The sequence below is a fragment of the Nerophis lumbriciformis genome, linkage group LG12 (genome assembly GCF_033978685.3).
Source record: "Nerophis lumbriciformis linkage group LG12, RoL_Nlum_v2.1, whole genome shotgun sequence".
NCBI lineage: Eukaryota > Metazoa > Chordata > Actinopteri > Syngnathiformes > Syngnathidae > Nerophis > Nerophis lumbriciformis.
In genome coordinates, this window is record NC_084559.2 from 35,022,583 (window position 1) to 35,046,466 (window position 23,884).

The 23,884-nt window shown below is 38.8% G+C and overlaps 1 protein-coding gene across 2 annotated transcripts in view; it reads left to right on the forward strand.

Moving 5' to 3' along the window:
* lnpep (leucyl/cystinyl aminopeptidase) overlaps positions 1-23,884 on the forward strand; it is a 33,812-nt gene that overhangs the window by 1,104 nt on the left and 8,824 nt on the right. The window contains exons 2-17 of one of the 2 annotated variants that reach the window (XM_061986478.1): positions 13,060-13,154; positions 14,847-15,049; positions 16,164-16,275; positions 16,374-16,616; positions 16,914-17,104; positions 17,195-17,333; positions 19,571-19,705; positions 19,786-19,906; positions 20,023-20,174; positions 20,261-20,374; positions 20,437-20,568; positions 20,646-20,780; positions 20,860-21,020; positions 21,965-22,053; positions 22,138-22,321; positions 22,406-22,562. In XM_061986478.1, the coding sequence (XP_061842462.1) occupies positions 13,060-13,154; positions 14,847-15,049; positions 16,164-16,275; positions 16,374-16,616; positions 16,914-17,104; positions 17,195-17,333; positions 19,571-19,705; positions 19,786-19,906; positions 20,023-20,174; positions 20,261-20,374; positions 20,437-20,568; positions 20,646-20,780; positions 20,860-21,020; positions 21,965-22,053; positions 22,138-22,321; positions 22,406-22,562 (2,363 nt within the window). The remainder of the gene's footprint in view (positions 1-13,059; positions 13,155-14,846; positions 15,050-16,163; positions 16,276-16,373; positions 16,617-16,913; positions 17,105-17,194; positions 17,334-19,570; positions 19,706-19,785; positions 19,907-20,022; positions 20,175-20,260; positions 20,375-20,436; positions 20,569-20,645; positions 20,781-20,859; positions 21,021-21,964; positions 22,054-22,137; positions 22,322-22,405; positions 22,563-23,884) is intronic. The other variant, XM_061986479.1, reaches the window with a different exon arrangement.

Genomic DNA, 23,884 nt, shown 5'->3' on the forward strand with positions numbered 1-23,884 from the left:
AGCGGTAGAAATGGATGGATGGATGGATAAATTCATATAGCAGTGCCTCAGACTGGAAGTCTCTGCAGAGAGTGGTGAGGACGGCGGAAAAAAGCACCAGGACTCCTCTTCCTCCTATCCAGGAGATCGCCAAAAGCCGCTGCCTGACCAGGGCTTAGAAAATCTGCAGAGACTCCTCCCACCCCCACCAAGGACTGTTTTCACTGCTGGACTCTAGAAAGAGGTTCCGCAGCCTCCATAGCAGAACCTCCAGGTTCTGTAACAGCTTCTTCCCTCAGGCCGTAAGACTCTTGAATGCATCATAATAATCCCCTCAATTCCCCCCAAAAATGGATGAACTCGCTGGAATATAAAGACAATATAACATACATCCATAAATGTGGATGCATATGCAAAAGTGCAATAAAATTATCTGTACAGTAATTTATTTATTTATATCTGCACCTTATTGCTCTTTTATCCTGCAATACAACAAGCTAATGCAACAAAATGTTGTTCTTATCTGTACTAGAAATGCTTTAAAATGTAATACCGGAAATTATCGGTATCGGTTTCAAAAAGTAAAATTAATGACTTTTTAAAACGCGGCTGTACAGAGCAGTACACGGAAGTAAGAAGAAGTACAGAGCAGATGCGTCTCCCAGTCAGCAGCCCCTCCCCTCTCCCACACACAACACAGGAGTTGACGACTGCAGCATGAGAGGTTTACTGGCGACGCTTGATGACCTCATCAAACCGCCGCAAGCGGAGCATAACAACAACAAGAGTGTGTTGTTGCCGGTGCTCTAGCCGTGGCTAACAAGACAGCTCGTACGATGACTGACTAACGACACCATGTCTATGGTTTGGGATTATTTTAAAGTGTCTCTGACGGATAAAAAACTGGCAATTTGCAATGACTGCAACAAGTTGGTTATGCGAGGAGGAACCAAGACGTCTTCCTTTAATACGAGCAATTTGATCTCCCACCTCTTCAAGAATCATAAGGAGATACACGATGAATACAAGCGGAAGATGGATGAAAAGCAAACACCGAAAAAAAGTAGTACCACACAGTTGTCGCTTAAAGACTCCGCCGAGATTAAACAAAAATACAACAAAAACCACCCCAGGGCGAAAACCCACGTTGTGGTCACGGACAACGCAAGCAGTATGGAAAAGGTTGCGGTGGAGTTTGGATGGCACACACTTTGCAGCTTGCAGTGAGCGGAGCTGCCCTATCTCAACGCAACATTTCAGAAGCTCTGGCTGACTGGTAGGTTACTTCAAGCACTCACCACTAGCTTGCAGCACATTTGTGTTACTCATACAAATACGTTAGAGCAGGGCAGATTGAGCCCAGTTTATAATTTCCTGTTGTACAGTATGCCAGGCAGTCTTGCACTAAAGGAGGACTATGCTATTGTGTACTTTATTACTCGAGTATACTCTGGACTGAAGGTGTGTGCCTTCATTGTTTTTGTAGCTGTTGTTTTGAGGCATGTTTATAAAAAATAATGCACTTTGTGAAAGTCAAAGTATAGTATTTCCCATAGTTGTAGTTGGGTATCAGGATTATCTCAGGGAGAGCATGTCCCAAATTCCAAGCTGCTGTTTTGAGGCATGTAAAAAAAAAATAATGCACTTTGTGACTTCAATAATAAATATGGCAGTGCCATGTTGGCACTTTTTTCCATAACTTGAGTTGATTTATTTTGGAAAACCTTGTTACATTGTTTAATGCATCCAGCGCGGCATCACAACAGAATTAGGCATAATAATGTGTTAATTCCACAACTGTATATATCGGTATCGGTTGATATCGGAATCGGTAATTAAGAGTTGGACAATATGGCAAAAAAGCCATTATCGAACATCTCTAATCTGTACTGTAAAGTTCAAATTTGAATGACAATAAAAAGGAAGTCTAAATCTCTAAGTGTAATATGCAGCTCTAATCATTGTTGATTTAGGTTGCACATTAAAATGACAGGAAAAAGGAGGGAGTTATTCCCTTTCATAAAAACGTTATGATAATGATATTATGATATGATAAATGGGTCCAATAAGTATTTGATAAAGTTGTTATTAAATACTTTTTGGTCCCATTTGTTTTTAACAAAATTAATCAAGTACTGTGAGTGTATCTTACCTTTCTGTATTTGTATCTGAAGCAGCAATGGCTATCCTCCATGAAAACATACTTTGTATGGTCACATTCATTTTGTCTTAAACTCCAGTTTAGAGAAGTATTTAATCTTGGCTGCAGTATATAATCCTCCATATTGGCAGACACATTCATTTAATTCAATTTCATTCCAAGCATTAAAACAATATAAAATAGAATGCCTTTTACTGTCACTGTACACAGGTACAATGAGATTAAAAGCAACTCCAGTATCAGTGCAACAATCTACAAATAACAAAAACTGTAGTGTACTCAGACCTGAATAACGAGGTGATGCACACGTTTAAATACTTTATCTAGCGTACCTTGGGAGAACAGCATTACAGCGTACACGAGGGGTAACTTGTTTCTTGAACCTAGGCAATAGGCATGCGCAGTAGGCACTTAGATACTACGACAAGACTGAAAGGTCAAACAGTACACAAAAAGCATTAATACACCACAAAAACATAGGAAGGAAAGAGAAGAAAATAGTGCACAGTCCAGTCCTGAGAACAAATGTTCTGAATGTGTTGTTTAAATATTAAATATTATACTATATACATATATACAGAAGCATTCAGACTATTTTTGCATCTGACAAAAAACACCCACAAATGCTGACTTACTCTAATAAAAATGCCATGTTTTTGTAAATACAGTTTTAAAAAAAAAAGGAAAAAAAAGGCTGGCTTCCGCTGGAGAGACATGTCTGCTAGCTTGAGCGCCCCCACTTCTCCCAGTGTGGCGAGTCAGAGTACTGCTGAGGCATTGAACTGCAAGTTGACAATATATCGCCCCCTACTGTGAGGCAGAGGTACTTGCTGCCTCATGGCCTGCCTTTTCCTTGTGGCAACAAGCACGCGGCCCCTCGCACACACACACGCTCAATACACTTTAGCTGTGTCCCAATTCAGGGTCTGCATCCTTCGAAGGCCGCTTACGTCACAACGCTGCGCGAATTCTGTCCCAATTCATTCAAATTCGAAGGCTCCTCCAAATGCAGCCGACGAATGCGCCCTCCTTTTCCCTGAATTCGGAGGATGCACCGCGACTATCCTTCGTGGCCTCCCATATCCCAAGATGCTTTGTGCGCCTTTGTTCAACCCGGATCATTTTGACGATGGCGGCAAATACAAGCAGCGGCAGCGTATACACTTTCAAATGTAAGTATCCTCCGCAGGCTAGACTGTCCCATTTAACAACAGGTTACGCATCCTTCGGAGGTGCCTCCGAAGGTCCAGCTTTCTGTGGCTGCGTAGGCCGGGTTCTCCGAAGGATGCAGACCCTGAATTGGGCCACAGCTCCAGTACTGCTGAGGCATTGAACTGCAAGTTGACAATATATCGCCCCCTACCTTGAGGCAGAGGTACTTGCTGCCTCATGGCCTGCCTTTTCCTCGTGGCAACAAGCATGCGCCCCCTCGCACGTACATGCTCAATACATTTTGTGTGTAGCTGTGGAGGCACCACCTGTGTCTGCCTCACTTCTTGTCTGCCTTGGTATTTTCATCAGGAAACACGGAATTTCCGCGATTTTGACCATGAAAATGATCTAAATATACAGGAACCACACCAAAATCACTTAGAACGCATAGACCATAAGAGAAATAGTACAACTTATTTAATTGTATTACTTCGCTTTTGAACATCTCATAGTTAAGCCTCCCCTGACAGCACATCACTGCTCACTTAATAGTAACATAAACATAGTATATGCTTATGCAACAATGGCGTGCTGTCAGGGGAGTCAAGTGAGGCAGTGCCTCACCTGAGTGAGGCAGACACAGGTGGTGCTTCCACGGCTACACACGAAGTGTTTTGAGCGTGTGCGTGCGAGGCGGCGCGTGCTTGTTGCCACCGGGAAAAGGCAGGCCATGAAGCAGCAAGTACCTCTGCCTCACAGTAGAGGGCGATATATTGTCAACTTGCAGTTCAATGCCTCAGCAGTACTCTGACTTGCCACATTGGGAGTGGCCAAACAGCTACATTTTTGTTTCATCTGACATCACATGGACAAAGATGAGATTTTCTGGAGGAAAGCTCTATGGTCAGATGAAACAAAAATTGAGCTGTTCGGGCCACAATACCCAGCAATATGTTTGGAGGAGAAAAGGTGAGGCCTTTAATCCCAGGAACACCAATTCCTATCGTCAAGCATGGTGGTAATAGTATTATGCTCTGGGCCTATTTTGCTGCCAATGGAACTGGTGCTTTACAGAGAGTAAATGGGACAATGAAAAAGGAGGATTACCTCCAAATTCTTCAGGACTACCTAAAATCGTCAGCCCGGAGGTTGGGTCTTGGGCGCAGTTGGGTGTTCCAAAAGGACAATAAAGCCAAACACACGTCAAAAGTGGTAAAGCAATGGCTAAATCAGACTACAATTAAGGTTTTAAAATGGCCTTCCCAAAGTCCTGACTTAAATGTGTGGACAATGCTGAAGAAACAAGTCCATGTCAGAAAACCAACAAATTTAGCTGAACTGCACCAATTTTGTCAAGAGGAGTGGTCAAAAATTCAACCAGAAGCTTGTGGATGACTACCAAAAGCGCCTTATTGCAGTGAAACTTGCCAAGGGACATGTAACCAAATATTAACAATGCTGTATGTATACTTTTGACCCAGCAGATTTGGTCACATTTTCAGTAGACCCATAATAAATTCATAAAAGAACCAAACTTCATGAATGTTTTTTTGTTACCAATCACTCTATCACAAAAAATAAGAGTTGTAGAAATTATTGGAAACTCAAGAAAGCCATGACATTATGTTCTTTACACGTGTATGTAAACTTTTGACCCCGACTGTATATATACATTTATAATACCATTTAATACTTACGTATTTTGATCAATGTAAGCATACGCGGTGCATAAATTTAAAAAACGAATGGCGGCGTTTTCTTTATTTTATCATCACTGATTACTCCCTGCAGACTTCATGAGAGCCAAAAAACATAATAAAAGATCACTTACTGTACAATGACTGCTGTAATCAGGATGGCGATTGATAGAATCTTGTTATAGTCCTGTTTTGATGAAGAATGACTCATCAAATCCTTGTGTTGTTCTTGCCATTTCCGGGTCTAAATTAGCTGTCAAAACAACTTGTCAGAATACGTCCTTATCCTTCTAGTATTAAGGAGAGAGGCATGATTTATGAATAAACTTCCACGAGCAAGGAAGCGAGGAAGTAGCTTACAACTCCACGATGTCAATATAAGCACACAAGCTTGTGATCATGGCGCCGCTATTGTTTGTCTGTGTTAGTGCCGATAATAACAATATCGCTAATACTTGGTTTATATTCAAGTCACAAAATGTTAAAAATTGTATTAATGTTTATTTAGGAGTTATAGAATGCATTAAAAAAAATCGTCATGTTTTTCATAATGAATGTGAACGATAGGCAAAATTCCCAAAAAAGTGCAGTTCCCCTTTAAGGTTTTTTTTTTTCCCATGTGCTTATACTGTATTGTTTATATTGTTACTCTGCACTTTTTGTTTGAAAAGGTCCTAACTTGATTGTCAGTTAAGTAATGTACAATTCTACCTCTGCCTACATTTTCAAAATTGAAGTCCATCTTTGTTTGTCAATACTTTATTAAGCTATTTTTTTATTGTTTTGGTTGTGTATATTTGAGGGACCCCAATTCTCCTTAAGATATGTTATTGCTTTTGGTTGTGATTTTTATTCAAGCGCAACATTTTGCTAACAAAGTACATTTTATTGTTTGTTTTATTTAACTTGGAGATTTAAAAGTTTACATTTAAATTGCAATTCTAAAACTATACGAGAAATACAAGTTTATTGCATTTGAAAGGATTTACATACATTAACAAATAGTTTCAGCTGACGTCATCGTTCATACGTTTTTACTTCTTGCTATACTTCTTACATTTGTATGTATTACATGTGGTGCAGCTTGTGTGCTTGAAACGGGACAAAAGCACGATATAATGCTGTACAGTGGCCGTGCCAGCAACTCGAGGGCTCCAGGTTCAATTCCAGTTTACGGCATCCTAGTCACGTCCGTTGTGTTCTTGACCAATACACTTCACCCTTGCTCCTAATGGGTCTTGGTTAGTGCCTTACATGGCAGTTTTCTACCATCAGACTGTAAATGTGTGTGAGATGGTGAATGTGGAAATGGTGTCAAAGCGATTTGAGTGCCTTGAAGGTAGAAAAGCGCTATTCAAGTATAATCTACCTACCATTTACTGTAGGCGGCTGCGTAGAGGTTGCAAACAGTCACTTTAATAATAAGACATTTGACAGTCTTGCAGAAGATCCAAACATCCAACCACTTAATGCTTTGTAAGTAAGGCCTCGTTCACACTGCAGGTCGATTCCAAAAATTTTGCTCATATGCAATTATTTTAGTTTTTAATACATTTTCAAAATTAAAAAAACTTTTCACATTGTGTGTCGAATTTTGAGGACAAAAATGAATGTATTCCATTTTGGAATAACGTTGTAACATGATAAAATTTGGAAAAAGTAATTACTTTCAGGATGCACTGTATATAGGGTTATTTTCAGCTGGATGAATGCTTTCTGGCCTTGTTCACAATGCAGGTCAATTACAATTTTGTTTTGTCCATATGCGACCTGTATTGGATTCTTTCATGTTTGTGTGATTTTGAAATTTTCATATCCGACTGAGCCTCTTTTGTAGGTGGAAATAAATCGGATGTATATGCGATGTGTCCTCAATGTGAACGTTCCCGTGCTTGGGTTTCATTCATCTGACCAGAACGTCATCAAAAAGCGATAAGCGTCATAATTATTCGCCAAAATAAACCGTAACAAAATAAATGGTTGATAATGGAGTAGAAACAGGTGAAAATAACCACTCCTGTCTTTGACTGCTCGCCCATTGACACATTCTTCAAGCAGACTTCAAAGCAAAATATCCTGTAAAATTGCGAGATCCCAAAATACTTTTTCCCCTTTCTTCATAATCTTCTACGCACAATAATTCTGTTTAGAAAATGTTGACTTTGAATGCACAAACTCTGTGAAATTGCCCCAAATTCGCCAGCACTGAGACAGATTAGAGTTAGAAGCCATGTTTACTTTTGTAAACACTAGTGCGTGCGACGACACGACATCATGTTCGCTTGCAGGACAGATTACATTCACATTTCAAATTGCATTTTTTTTTGTAATGTGAAAAGCCATTAAAAAGATCGGATTTGACAAACAAATCCAAATTGGACATCCAACCCTGCAGTGTGAACGTAGTTTAAGTCTTATGTGACATACTGTAGCTTCCGGTCTGTGCTCTTGTCACATGGCCCTCACAAAGCCAAAAAAAAACAAATAGGCTTATTTGTTTTATTGGCCATGTTCAACCTCAGCAATCTGACTTGTTTGGGGTGATATTCTTATCGCCTCTGAACCACTACTGACGTTTTTACTTATTAATAGGCATGTATGCAGCCAGTGTGAAGCCGAGAGACAGACAGTGACCACTTATGTGTCAGAATGTACTGTATAAATGTGTAAGATCAACAAGGAGTCAACCCTCCCTTTTGCATTTATAGTTTGCGGTTTTCTTTCGGGACTCCTGTTCAATAGGATCTACTACTTTCAATTACTGATAACAAATTTTGCTTGACGATATTTTGACCTACAAATTAATCCCGACATTATTTTGAGAACAAATTTACCACTGATGTAATAATACATAATAATAATAATGCAAGTATACCCTTTCAAATGCAATATACCTATATTTCTTGTATATTTTAACATTGTAACTGGAATTTAAACATTTAAATATCCAAGTTAAATGAAACAAACAAACAAATAACAGTACAATATACTCTGTCTCTGAGCAAAATTTTGCACTTGAATAAAAATAACCAAAAGCATTCAATTAGATTTGTCCTCGTTAAGGAGGGGCTGAGGGACCCTCAAATATACACAACCAAAACAATAAATAGAATGTCTTAATAAAGTACTAACAAACAGAGTTGCACTTCAATATTAAACATGTAGACAGAGGTAGAGTTGTCCATTACTTAACTGATAATCAAGTTAGGCTCTTCGGTAAGAATATAAACACTACACTACAGGCAGTCATATGCAAAAAAAAACTTGAATCTGGTAGTTTCCAAGCGAGGAACACCATCATGGCATGACAACATGATAAATGTCTGTCAATTGTTTGCAGCATTTTTGGAAAAGCTAGTTTTCACCAGTATTAAAAGGCGGCATGTCTTTGCCGATGTCGTGAACCACACTTTCAATAAGTGCACACCATTTTGCGCTGTTTTGTTTGCACTGTTCCTGTTCACCAAACGCCTCAGTGAGAGTAGACTGTCAGGACAAAGGCTATGCATCTTCATGTGCACATCTTTTGTTTGCACTGACCTTGTTCACCAAACGCCTCAACGAGGGTAGACTGTCAAGACAAAAGCTATGCATCTTCATGTGCACATCTTTTACCAGTTGGAAATACTCAGTTGGGTGTTTGTGTTTCAAGTGGGCATGGGAGTTTGTCGTATTGGATTTGTTTGTTGGCACCATTTTCAAACAAATTTGACAAACTGGCTCCAGGGTGCTTGTTCCACTGGTTTAGAATCAAAATATTCCCACACTGTTGCGGTGGCATTAGGTTTTGGTTTCATTTTTTTTTATCCAAATTTCAACTATCGCTAGCTGTGTTTGTCACAGGCTAACTTGTTGCCCTGTGTGGTGCTTGCAAATCGCGACACCGCCTCTCCGCACAAAGACACTTAATAAATGACAAGGTGTGACTTGTCCAGGGTGTACCCCGCCTTCCGCCCAAATTCAGCTGAGATAGGCTCCAGCGACCCCGAAAGGGATGGGCGATAGAAAATGGATGGATGGATGGATGGATGGATGGAAGATGTTTCGCCTCCTTCTTTTCATTCCACTATGGGTAAAACGTGCGCAGTTGCTGAAACCGATGAAAAGACTGAATGCCCTTGAAATCCGTAAACACGCAAGGACATGGAATGTATCGCTGCTGGCAAAGTCATAAAGTTAATTTATTGTTTGATTAATTGTCTTATTGAATATCGACCAAGGCATATTACTTACCACATAGGACTACTAGCTTGTGGCACTTTTTTTTACCACAATGGCTGTAAATGAATTAAGAAGCCAAACATTCCATGTAGCGTTTGGAGAATGAGCAGAGAAAGACATTTACTGTCGGGGACTGTCATGTATATTGCAAGACAAGGCACATCTCTTGTCCCGCTGCTCAAGATGCGATGCAGGTTGTGGAAATGCATGCTTGTGTATTGTGTGGTTGCATGTGACCCCAGTAGACAAAACACTGTCATTGTGCTTTCTTTTTACTAGTTTTCTGTTCATTTTCTTGTAGCTTGTAGGGCCACTGTGGCTATTAATTTCTTTGGAAGCCGCTATATCAACATTTTTATAAACTTATATAGGTCAAAATACCAGGAAGTGCTGTAAGAGATTTGATACCCAAAAAGAAACTGAGACAGTGGTTTGTTAAAACGGATGCTTTGACTATCATTTCTATCTGTAACTTTCCTCTCAGGCTCCTATCACTTATGTTAATGTACAATATGTGACAATCATAGAGATCCAATGTCTTGTCTTTTTTTAATTCATTTAACATACACCTGCTGTAAATTGGGTGTACCTGCACAATCAAGGACAAAGAAAAGTATTTCATGTTTAAATCAAAGAAGGTTATCTGTTAAAGTGCACCGTAAACAAAATTGTTCCTAACACCCTCATATATGGCTGCAACGATTAATTCCAGCGATTTAAAAAAATCTTCAATACAGATTATGTTGCTTTGACTAATCACTTAATGAGTGTATTTATTAAAAATTATACAATCCAGACCACATGGAGTGCCTGGAACTTTAAATATGTGGGCATTGTTCCTACAGGGCCTCTGCAACAGAGCGCAGATGAGGCAGTTGTGTGGGTGCCGTGATCTGTGTGGCGAACAGTGGAATGTTTAAAAAAAAAAAATCCTTACTAATAAACATGTCAAAAGTGCAATTTCAATGTTGATAATCTGCATTTATTACAAATAAAATTAAGGTTATGTCAAGCAGTAAAATCATTGTTTATTTAGACAATTTTTCTTAAAATATGCATTGAGGCTATAAAGTGTATTTTATTCGATTACTCATTTAATTGAACAAACAATTCTGTAGATTATTCTATTACTAAAACAATCAATAACTGCAGCCCAACCCTCAAGTATTTGCAGTGCAGTTCTCCACCTCTGCAAACTAAAAACACAACATTGGACTTAACTTAAACATTATTGATCCATGAGGGAAATTGCTTGACACACTGTAGCTCAATTGTAAAACAATTAAAATCTCAGGGGATACTGTGATATGCTGCCACTCTTTCAGGCGCACATCGAAACCATGTGGTTGCAGTACAGGTTCAAAAAGCCCACAATGAACTAGGCAAAAACAAGAGAGAATGTGACGTCATCATGTAATTTGTAATGTCATAATAAAAAGGCTACAGATAAACGTTATCCATACATTTACAAATATTTGTTTTTTGTTCATTAATAGTATCAACGTGTCAACTTTTTCTCATTACATGATCCTTTTGTCTCTAGTTTTACATTTTGATAGAGAGGTATTTTTCTTTTAAATAATGTACATCAGTGCTATTCAACTAGCGGCCCGGGGGCCAAACCCGGCCTGGGATTGACACCATACAGGCCCTTGTGTTCAATTCAAAACTTGAGAGACAAACATTTTTGCAGCAAATTCTTAAAAATACTAGCATCCTGCTGTTGTATAAAAGAACTTGGCCCACTGTAAACACACTGGCTGATACTAACATTGACATTTGAATCTTGCTAGCAAACATAAAACACTGGGGTCCATACGTTTGATTTACATAACTAAGGCATTTCTCAAGGCACCCCTTTTAAGACCTCTCCTTTATGGAAGTTATTTTTCATAATGTGATTTGTGTAACTATATAGTGTTGCTGTAGCTTGTTTCCTTTTAGATACAGTCAGTAGTCGTTCATTCAACTTCTTTAGTTATACTGGTGGTGTTCCTCAAGGTTCTATTTGAGAGCCTCACTTTTTCATCAATTGGGCTATTCAACTGGTGGCCCACTAGTTCAGTTCAAACAAGAGCATTTTGCAGCAGAATCTTAAAAACACAAGAGTGCTGTGAAAGAGATGATTTTTGACTTAGGTTTTTTTTTCAGAAAGTCCTTAAAAACAACAGAACAACAGAACGCTCTTTTAACTCTGACAAAATAAATAGACCAAATCAAACGTCTATTGTAGAGGACGCTGATTCTCTGTAAAATACAAAATGAGATCAATAGTGAAGGGAGAAGTCTGGCCCCCGAGTCCTTAGCTTTTTGGAAATGTGGCCTCAAAAACAATTTAGTTGAACAGCCCTGAAGTACATTTATATGTGCATGTACATACTGTATCAGGACAGATTCATTTAGAGTTTGAGCAGAAATATGTTGTATAGGAATTAACTATACACCATACAACATTAACAAAATTATATGTCACATGAATGGTTTTTAAAGTACTAACTTTGTGACATGAAAAAACCCACAAGTAATGTAAAAAAAACCATGGTGTTTACTTTTTGATATCAATATAAAACACAAGCAATTTGGCTAGTGAAAATAAAGTCTAATAAACAAGCTTTGTTCTTCTCTAACACCAAGTGGTTCAGTGCAACAGAATGGCCAACAAAAATAAACTGGAGTGATACCTCTCACATCAAATACACAAACTTCACAGCCTATGTTAAATTCGACAAGATGACAAAACATTATAGCTAGTATTTATGTTATTTGAATACTGATAAAGGTTACAGGTAAAGCATCCCAGTAAACAAAGTAAAGACTTTATAAACAAGTTGTGGCAACGTTCCCGACACATCGCCAGTTGCATGGTAACTCTTGTCAGTAACTCTCAGTCACGGCAGCTGATAGACGCTATATTGAGAAAATGAAAGCAACATCAAATAGTTTTGTCTTTCGGCGTATACTTTTATTGTGAGACAAATGAGTCTGTCTCCAATATTGTCCACAACTGTCGCCATCTAAAAACAGCAGTGCGCTCTTGAATGCACGCCGAGACACAACGGAAATGAAGCAAAGGAAAATTAAGTTAAACCAAGCGCTTGGCTCTGTTTACTCAGAGGGTAAATCTCCGTAGCAAAGTCTGTGTAGTTGTATTTTGCCATGTTTTTTCAAGCCAAACCACGCTAATAAGTGAGCAGTGTTGCCTAAATGCATTAATAAATTATGTTATTTCAGTAATTAAAAATTTAAACGGTATTACTAACCGTCTTGAATTTTACTGCGGTTTATCTTTATACCGTTTACCATTACATCCCTAAAAGCCACCAAGACAGCCGACTGCGTCCGGGGCTGCCCACCAGCCCTCGGCCAATGTCCGTTCGGCGTGGATGAGCGAAAACTGAAGTGTCCGACACATGCTCATCCAGCCAGGATCCCTCATATTCGACATATTGTTATTTAAAAATAACTCCTGATAATAGTGTAATTCGGGTCTAAATATTTATGTCAGGTATAGTTAATATTGTAGTTGATAAGTATCTGTTGGAATTAATTTTTTGGAAATGTTGAAAAAAAAACCTTGCCATTCCCACCCTTACTGCGGTTACAGGGTGGTTTAGCTGATTCTGCTGGTTCGTTCGACAGGTACAGCGTTAAGAGCCGCTATGTTGTCTAATTGAGTTTCCATGAGAGAGTAAGTGATGCCAAATGAAATTAGACCTAGAATGGAAATCTGTGGCACGCATCATGTTAGGGAGGAGTTGAAGCCATGTGGAGGCGCTCATCTTTTAACATCTTTCTTTTCCTCTTGTGAGACCTGTTTTCTTTATGACTCGTTCTTTCTTCCGACTGTAGAGCGAGCAAGCCTGCCAAGGAACATGATTGAAAATAGCATGTTTGAAGAAGAGCCTGACATTGTGGATCTGGCCAAAGACTCCACAGCATATCCGGTACGCTCAAATCATCTTACTGTATATTGGGACTCGGGAGTGTTGTTTTTTTTTTAATTGTTGCATCTGTCGCGCTTTAAAACACAAATTCAACACTCACTGTTTACACCTGCACATTGTAATTAGATTTTGCTTATGTAATTTAGTTATATAAGAAGGGAAACATTATAAATACATTTGATTAGTAAAATTACATTATCATCAGTAGGGCACAGATCTCTGTCAAGGCTAAACATACCAAATCCAGCCCTGGAATAACACCAAACCAGCGAGTTCAGTTCAAAAGAGAAAGAGAAACTTTTTTGCAGCTGATTCTTAAAAATATGAGAGCGCGTAAACACATTGGCAGTCGGATTGGGCGATATCAAGATCAGAATCAGCTGCATTGGCCAAGTATGTTTAACACATTAGGAATTTGACTTGGTAGGCTGTGTTGTCTTGTTCAATGTAAAAAAAAATAATATTAACGCTAAACAAAAATATAAACAAGTACTTAGGTAACTAATATATGCAAGGCAAAATTTGGGTGACAATAAAGATTTTAATATCAAGAATTCATATTTTTTTTAAATGCACAATATAGCCGTCTCTTGCCAAATTGACAGTGACAAGCGAACGGCCGCGTCCTAAATTGCAATGTAGCGTCCTTGACACTTTTATCGTAAAATCTTTTTTCATCTTTTTTGCAATTGTTTACAAACTCAGGAAATAAGACCCTGGACCAAAGAATGACTTTAAGAGCAAAACCAAAGTATATAAATCAGAGCCTGCAGCAGTTTTTGTTTGCTTAGTTAGGTTATACTATTGACTTTCAAAAAAGGGAAAAGGAAATAATTAAAATATTTTATTTCTATTGTTGTACTACTGTCTTGTTTTGTTCTGATTACAAATGTGATCAAAAATTAGTATTGCATCAATACCCAAATTTTGAGTGCCGCCAAAAACTAATATTAAGTAGCCAAACAACAGAAGAATAAGTGATTATTACATTTTTATCAAAAGTGTAAATAGAAAACCAGTTATAACAGTAACCAGTAATCAGCTATTTTTAGTAAATTAGCAAGCAGATTAATAAATTCTGAGAATCGAATACAAACAGAAATAACCACATTCGTCATTAGACAAATCAGGAGCCTTTCTAAATTGTTTTGACATTGTTATATTATCAGTTTAATGCCAAATAATATATAGTGATATATATTGTTATTGCAGGAGTCTGCATTATATATCCCAATGTAGATTTTAGCCCATATCGCCCATCCCTAATTAGCAGATTCTTTCAATGACATTCCACTACAGTGGACAGTTGTGTTTTGCATAACAGCAATTTTTTGAAATTTTCTGAAATTTGTCAATCTGACAAAACAAATAGAGCAAAAAAAAAAACGGCCACTGCAGGTTATCAAAATAAGAAGAACATTGAAGAAAGAAGTCCGGCTTCCTGGTCTTTAGCTTTCTGGAAATGTGGCCTCGAGAACTATTAAATGGCGGTAATGAAAGCCAATAAAAAGCCCTCTTCTTTGGATCAAAATGTTCTAAGTAATACATTGAAAACATCTAAGTTTGATTCCCTACAATATTGTGACTTTTTCTGATATAGTGCTGTTATTAGATCACATTAGAATTTGCAGGCGTGCCTAAAGTTGCGTCCATTGATTGTATGTAATAATGGCTTTTGCACTGTGTATACAGACATTTCCGGCACTTGACCCAGACGAGGTGGCGTATGAGCCTCGCAGCTCTCGGCTGCTGGTGCGAGGCCTAGGGGAGAATGATGTGGATGACGATGAGGAGGACTGCGAGTCTTCAGCTCGACTACTAGGAATGTCCTTTATGAATCGCAGCTCTGCCCAGAGATCTCACTCCTCCCCTTACGTCAGACAGCTTCCACCCAGGTAACAGGCTTTTTCTCGACTTTTTACTGTGGTAATGGTGTTAGAAATACTATAGTTTATTTCGAACATGCCCTAACAAAGTTACAACAAGGAACATCATGTTATGACACTTGGAACTTGCTTTAATTCAACATTCTGAAAAGCAATAGGAAGAAGCAGATTATTCATGTCTCAGCAAGTACTGATGCATACCTTTGATGACTTCAATCTACATTTAACACTTCCTTGTGGTATATATAATATGTATTATATTCCACAAGGTGTATATATATATAATATGTATTATATATACTGGGGTGTTAATTTTGCTCCAGAGGTACTTTTATAGCCCGCTTTTTGAGTCTCTCTGCAAGATGTTCGCTTCTTGAGGCGTTCCCAGATTACAAATGAAACGACGTCCCACCCCACCTAAATGTATCATAATTTATCGTTTGAAAATGTACACTGTTTAATATATACATCTTGAAGTCATCACCGCTGGGTTTTTTTTTTACACACATGGTCAAAAATAAACTTCATAAGCATTATTTACTAAATCAGGTACACCTGCACATTCTCCGATCGATTCAAAGAGTGCATAAAAAGCTGTTTTTTGCAACATCTATGTCACTGCATGTCGCATGTTAATGTTATTGCGCATATGCTAAGATTATATGAAAATAACACTTTATCCTACCTCATAGCCTGAAGCAGATGGGAGGATCTCCTATTGCTCTATAGCTTTACTTAATGTCTAAATAAGTGGTGACGTCACAACGTAGTCAGACTGCAAAACCCAGCGCGTATAGGCATCCAAAACTACATATGCAAGCTCACGCCAAAATGCATGAACCTTATAATTTGAAGCTTTGGCGTTTTTTAAAGGAGTATCTACATTTGTAACAACATTTAGAAGTCAGAAAATACAAAAAATCATCAACGGTCCCTTTTAACGTATTTACATATAAACATTTACTAAAACGGAATGAAAAGAATAAAGACTGTGTGCTAGATTACTCAGTAATTAAATAATAAATACAGGTGTATATACTGACAAACTTTTATGTGATAAATAAATAAACACTGACTATATGATTTACTGTTGATTTTGATGTTTACCCCTCCTCTGTTCTAGATCGTGTTCGCTTCCTTCAGTCCGCACCACAGTTGTTTGTGTGTTATTTCTGGTAATAGTGGCCTCCATGACTATGGTATTGTACTTTTTGCCTGGATGCACCTTTACTAAGGTAAGAAAAAGTAGTGCGTGTGTATTTCTTTGCACATTTATCTCACTCTGTGTTAAATGGCTCTCCAGAAATATTTGATTATCTATCAAATTTTGCAGATGGGTTGCCCAAAATCAAACAACAAGACTTCTACTAACGGCACTGATAGCGAACCCTTCCCCTGGGCAGAGTTTCGGCTCCCTCGCAGCATAAGTCCCCTCAGCTATGACCTCACTTTGAGCCCTGACTTCAACAACATGGATTTCACCGGCCACACTGTCATCAACATGTCTGTACTTCACAACACCAAACGCATTGTCCTGCACAGTGAAAATCTCAACATTACCAAAGCGACCTTCAGGGTGAGAAGAGACCAGATAAGGCTGTTTAATCTTGCAGAGCGAGTAACTGAAAGCATTTTTAAATGTTTTCAATATAGCATTTTATTTTAGCGTTTTTTGGGTAATGCTGTTAAGATTTTGAATTTGCACAGGCAGTAATTCTCATGTTGCTGTTTAATTGCCCAGTTTGAATAGTGTTCAACCTGTTTCCTACTAAATTCCAATGCTTTTCTAAAGACAAACCAGATGCACTTAATTAGCAATAGTAGGCATTTTGATTTGGGCTCTACAGCTTAACCTAAGCATACTCTATTCCAGCTTGGTAATGAGGACGCCAGTGATGTTACTATACTTGAGTACAAACCCAGACAGCAGATAGCTGTTAAGTTCTCCAAAGAACTGAAAGCGGGCCAGAACTGTGTGTTGACTTTGGATTACACTGCCGACCTGTCACACACCTACGATGGTTTCTACAACAGTTCCTACACCGACCAAGATGGAAACAAAAGGTACACAATGCTATCTGTTTGTATCGTTGTGCAGTAAAATTCAACATTTAAGTGTAATCATCCTCATAACGTATACCTGTTTATCTTCAGGGTTCTAGCTGCTACCCAATTTGAGCCACTTTATGCTCGGAAGGCCTTCCCTTGCTTCGATGAGCCATCATTCAAAGCCATCTTTCAGGTTAAAATCAACAGGAAACTAGAGTACATGGCCCTCTCCAATATGCCGAAGGTACTGTCTCGTCTTATCTTGTCTATTATAAGTTATTATAGGAGGCAAGGTTTCCACTTGATTGGCAAGATACTACGAATGTTCAAAATAAACTGACACTATAACCATAACCATAACATGTGGCGGTGGGGGCGTGTTTAGGGGCTGGCATGAGTGTGGTCACCATGACATATAATTTGCTATGATGATATGATTTGCTGAATTTTTGGTGCATCAATAGGCAATAGTGCGCAAATAATAGGCTATATGTATGCATATATACTGTAACGACCTGCTGGTGGTAATGGTTTATGATCGTGTGGTTTTGATTTGATGTTCATTGTTCCCATAAACGCGAACACACCATCCGTGCCTGAAAGGGGTTTGGCAGAGAATGAGGAAGTGTTGTTGTGTGTTTAGAGAAGCACGCAGACGGACATGTGTTTACGGGAGGGAATACTGTTGGCATTGGGCCGGTTGTTAGCACAAGATTGGGAATAAAAGTTAAAATAGAGAGTCAGATTTTGCATGACTTCTTTTGGAGAATACAAAACATTATATAATTTGTTTTCACAGAAAAGCCCTTATTTTTAGGGGGAACGGTGTGGGGAGATCCTGTTTTGAATTTTGTCATGACCTACTTTCATTTCTTATTTTTTTTGTCTTATCTGTGTGTGTGACATTTAGCGTCTGCAAGGTGATAAAGTAAGGCATTTACTGTAAGTGCCTGGTTGACCAGTGATAATACAGAAGAGGTGCTTTAACACAGCCCCATTCTTTGGGGTCTTGTCTATTAGCACGTAAACATATCGTTAAAAAAAAAGATTTTAAAATGTGAGGTCCTAATCAAATTAGAGGCAACACTGGCCTCTACTTTAGTCAATGAGCGCATTGACTGCTTTAAAACAGTCGTGTAGTCATTCACAACAACGAAGCTGAGGTGTAAGAGAACAGTTGTCATAAAAAGATACTATAACTCTGCAGCAACAGCATCCACTCCTTGGACACATGCATACAGTAGTCCAAAAAAATACAACAATCCAGTGTTTTTCACGTTCTACAGAACTATAGGCTGGATAAGGTCCAAAACAGTGGGACAGTCAATCAAAATTTAACATTATCAGTCTAAAGACAATTGTTGTATTGGGTCTCATTATTTGTACAGATATATATACTCAATGTTGCGGTGGTATATAATCCTGTGTATTTTGTTTTATTATTATTTTCAAACTTTGTCTCTGGAGTCTTTTTTGTTCCTGCTTTTCCTTTTTTTTAGGGTCTATTTGTATTTGTTATTGCTAATTGCAAAAATGTGTGAGTAATTGAAATGCCCATAAAATGGCTATTTTTGACACCCCTCCAAACCCTTCTGCTAGCTTGACGTTGATTTTCTTCTCTGATTTTGGAACACCACTTGTAACGAAAGGGATTGTGGTAACTATTCGATCTGATTCAGCTGCAGATCTCTGCCCAGCTCTCTTAATTTTTCATTGTTCCTTCATAACGAAGGAAGCTAACAAGCTGAATGCATAGAAACACAATCCGGGTTTTAGCCCTAAATATGCCTCATCATGTGTGAAAAAAAAAAGTAAACTGTATTGGTAGGCTTCTCACCACTCATGAATGAGAATGTGAGATGTAAGATGGAACATTTGGAATTAGTGTCCCGGTCTATATTTTAGCCTGGTCATCAGGCTAGCAAAACAACTGCGTCATCCTACTCTAAAATGGCTACCGCAGGCTGCTGGGTTATTCCAGCTAGCTGTCGGAGAAGATGTTTCTCCAAGGTGCTTCTACATAATCCACACTGCTTGCCTGTTTAAATTCCAATAACGACTTCCAATTATATACAGTATTACCCTGTGTCCACCTCGCTGCAAATTTTGTGGCCAGATTTTTACTAAGTAAAATGTAGTGTTGCTGTAGCAACACACAGGATGCTACTATCTTACACTGACGTTACATTGTCATGCTGTGTACTGTATATGCTGTACATTTTATGCTGTATTATCATGTATTCACACAAAACATGAGTTTTTTTTCTTCTAAAAATGGGCTGTCTGGTGAAAAAAAAATAAGGATAACAGAAAATATATATTTTGTCCAAAAAGCCACATATTTGCGCGCTTGCGAATGCTGAATTGGGAACATACAGAGATTCAATGTGCTGTATTTACATTAAAATATAATTATATTCAGTCTCAGAATATACTAATTAGTTTTAGCTTTCTCACTTATTTTATTGCCGTGTATTTCAGGTGAAGACGACGTTGCTTGCCAATGGCTTTATGCAGGACGAATTTGCAAAGACCACCGTCAAAATGAGCACCTACTTGGTGGCTTTCATCGTTGGTAACTTCACCCCCACCAGCAAGAACGTCTCTGACATTTTAGTAGGTTTGACTTGTTTGCGTTCCCATTTGATCCAGTCAGACTGTATATACTGCATATCTGTGATGTTTGTGTGTGTTAGGTGTCCGTGTACAGTGTTCCAGAGAAGAAGGAGCACACTGAATACGCTCTAGCCACAGCATCCAAACTACTGGAGTTTTATAATGACTTCTTTGAGATAAACTATCCTCTTCAGAAACTAGGTGAACATATGCAAATAAATAACCCAACACCCCCCCCACCCCCCCACTCATGTTTCTCTTTCATAAAATTATCAAACCCTGTTAATCCATTGTAATCCCTTGTAATCTTTTGTCAGACCTGGTAGGCATTCCAGACTTTTTGGCAGGAGCCATGGAAAACTGGGGTCTGATCACTTTCAGAGAGACAACTCTGCTGGTGGGGACACAGTCCTCTCCCCTGGAAAAACAACTTGTGGCTTCAGTCATCGCTCATGAGCTGGCTCATCAGGTACTTATTATGCGTTAGTGTTGATTTGCATTTAATAAATGGTGATATCGATGCACGTGTAATAACTGAGCTCTTTTTTGTTCCAGTGGTTTGGAAACTTGGTCACAATGAGCTGGTGGAGTGACCTTTGGCTCAACGAGGGCTTTGCCACTTACATGCAGTACATGTCCTTGCAGACAGTGCTGCCACAGTTGGACATTGTAAGTGCAAAATGTAGAATATCAGATGCTTTACTGTGTGCTTATGTAGCATGTGTTTGCAGGGCAACTTGTTCTTAGCAATGAGGTTCCGTGCCATGGACAAAGATGCACTCAACTCCTCCCACGCCGTGTCCACTGAGGTCAACACACCAGAGCAGGTGCAAGAGATGTTCGACTCAGTCTCCTATGAGAAGGTGCACTTTTATGTCTATACATGGTACCTATCTATTATACTTCTTCGTATTTTGAAACTTATGCCTTGATCCTCCAGGGAGCTTCCATTCTTCTGATGTTGAACGCCTCCTTGCCAAGTGATCAGCAGTTCAGAAAAGGTATCATTCAGTATCTGAAGCAGTTCAGTGGATTAAACACAGACACTGATGACCTCTGGAACAGTCTTACAGAGGTAGATGCTCGGTTTTCATTCCTAAAATTTTTTCTCAGTAAATCATGAAACTCTAATGATTGTTTTTTTTCGTTCTTAGGTGAACCTCTCGAATCAGCACCCCAACGTGTCAGAGATGATGAAGTCATGGACATCTCAGAAAGGCTTCCCATTGGTGACTTTGTCCCGCAAGGGGGATCAGGTGACCTTAACACAGGAGCATTTCCTGCTCACATCAGACAACGCCTTACACTCCTCCAGGTGGGGTGCATCTTCCTCTTCTCCTTATTCTTCCTATTCACAGTACAGTAGAACCTTCATTTATTTTCTCTAACAGGGTTAGTAAATACAAACATTCATACATTGAAGCAAATGTATCCATATATAATACAAAGTTTGTTTATTCCACCAATTAGAATATATGACATAGGCTCACGACATGTAACTCAAGATATTTCAAGCCTTCTTTTGATATAATTTTGATAATTGCTTACAGTTTTAAACAACTTTGAAAATCTCAAAAAATGTAATTCATGATCATCAGAATATAAAGGCCTGATGTATCTCACTTTGCATGTAATGAGTTTATATCACATATTAGTTTCACACTAGAAGTTGAATTGCTAACCTGAATGGATTTTTGCACGATATTCACATTTTTATAGTTTCATCTGTATAAATGAGTTCCAGCCTCGACAAAAGTCCATATGCTAATATGTTTGTACACTTCGAACACAATATAAAGCATGATACAGTACTGTATATAAAACAAGCATAACAAGGGGGTAATGGATCAACTATATAGGTTTATTAACAAAGCCAAAATAACACATTTATGTATTCAGCCGCCCTGTTGACACGCACACTGTCACGAGCCATGTGGTACACTCACAGTTTAAAATCACAAAACTCCTTAACTTTAGTAGCACTGATATGCTGACTGAATGAGCACCGGAGATCAATCAACCCACCCACAATCGCTGTGCTGCCAACTATAAAATGGCTGCGCTGCGAGGCACACAATGGGTGTACGCTTAGACAAGGTTCGTAAATCCAAGCATATTTTTTTTAGTCGGTCTGTGGTTCATAAATCGAAAAGTGTGTACAACGAGTGGTTTGTAAATCGAGGTTCTACTGTATGTGCTTATAGAGAGAGAGTCAGCAGGCGAAACAAATTGTAATTCTAATGTCACACTCCTGTCTAGCATGTGGACTGTTCCAGTGACGTATGTGAATGACAACTGTAGTTTGGCTCCAGACTGCAGACAGTTGTTCACTCTGAGTGCCAAGTCAGGTAAATCAAAACGTTTTGATCCACTTGATTACGTTAACATGTTAAATGCTAATCCAGCCTATACCGTTTGCTATATTTTCTTAGGGACTCTTAAGGTGCCAGAAAGTGTGAAGTGGCTAAAGCTAAACTACAGGAACACAGGCTTCTATATTGTTGACTATGGACACGATGGTTGGGGTGCTCTGATAGACGCCATGTCTAACAATGCCAAAGTTCTCACACAAGAGGACCGCGCCTCGCTAATACACAACATATTTTCTCTCTCCAAGTAGGTTTGCCAATCACTCTAGTTTCGTTGTGTTGTTCGCTTAGTATGCTTTTTCCCCTTTTCACTGTATTGTGTCTTCATCAGACTGGGACGTGTGTCCTTTCGCCAGGTCCTCAGCCTTCTGAACTACATGTCCAAAGAAACTGAGACTACTCCTGTGAGAGAGGCCTTGCTGCAGCTCAACAACATTTACCATCAGCTCAACAAACGATACGAACAAGGCCTTGTCACCCGCATGAAGGTGCACACATACACAATAGAAATCAGTTTGCATGCTTAGAAGAGCTGAAGTATATTGATAAAAAGGTATGGAACACGCTGAACTGAACTGTACTACTTCATGTACACAAGGCTTCCAGTTGCAGTCAAAACGTATTCAGCCTTGATTGAAAATGTGATTTATTTGCAAAGGTGATACAGTAGTAATAGTCACTATTATTGTAACGACTATCAAGTCCTACCATTTCTTGTCGCTTCTGGCTGCGAGAAATCTAGACTATAACATGCTTGAAGAAAGAACATGATGTTTGTGGTATGTTCCTGTTTATTGCACAAAATGTATGAGTGTATTAGTCTATGGTGAGTGTGGAGTTATGGTGAGGGGCTAGCTAGCATGACGAAGTGAGGTAGCTGTAAGAACCTTATGAGCTACCATCTTGCAAACCTACGCCCACTCTCTTTTGTGCTTGTAAACAGTTGTTCAATACAGCCACCAAACATAAACAAAAGGCTAACACCAAAATAAACCCAAAACAAACTATACCCAAACAAAGAATACATGTCTTCCACAAAACATCTCTTTAATTGGTTATATGTTTATGAAAAAATACATTTACAAAGAGATTTGAATAATTTTGAGGGCAACTGTAATCATTGTGTACTTCCAGTAGTACAGTCAGTGTGGTACAAGGCGCAATATGTGGTATGTCAAAAGTTTTGGATGGTCCCAAAATAATACTAATTAAAAATCAGAATTGCTCAAGTACCCTTCTATTAGTGAGAAAACAGTGTGTGAATGTGAGTATGAATGTTGTACCATAATGAGGGTGAGTCCTTAACCTGCTAAATGGCTGACTGAATGTTTAAGTGCGTTTAATTTAATATGAATAATCTCATTGGTCCACCGTGACCCGTTCTGCAATTTCATTGGTCTGATGTGACAAGGTTAAATGTATTAGCGGCACAAAGCTTGTGAACGCGGAAATTATCCAAAAATTATCCGCAGCATTGTTCAAACATGGGGAAAAGCTGTGGCTTATACTTGGGACATTACGGTGCTTAAAACCTAAAGGCCTACTGAAATGCGATTTTCTTATTTAAACGGGGATAGCAGGTCCATTCTATGTGTCATACTTGATCATTTCGCGATATTGCCATATTTTTGCTGAAAGGATCTAGTAGAGAACATCGACGATAAAGTTCGCAACTTTTGGTCGCTGATAAAAAAGCCTTGCCTCTACCGGAAGTAGCAGACGATATGCACGTGATGTCACAGGTTGTGGAGCTTCTCACATCTGCACATTGTTTACAATCATGGCCACCAGCAGCGAGAGCGATTCGGAC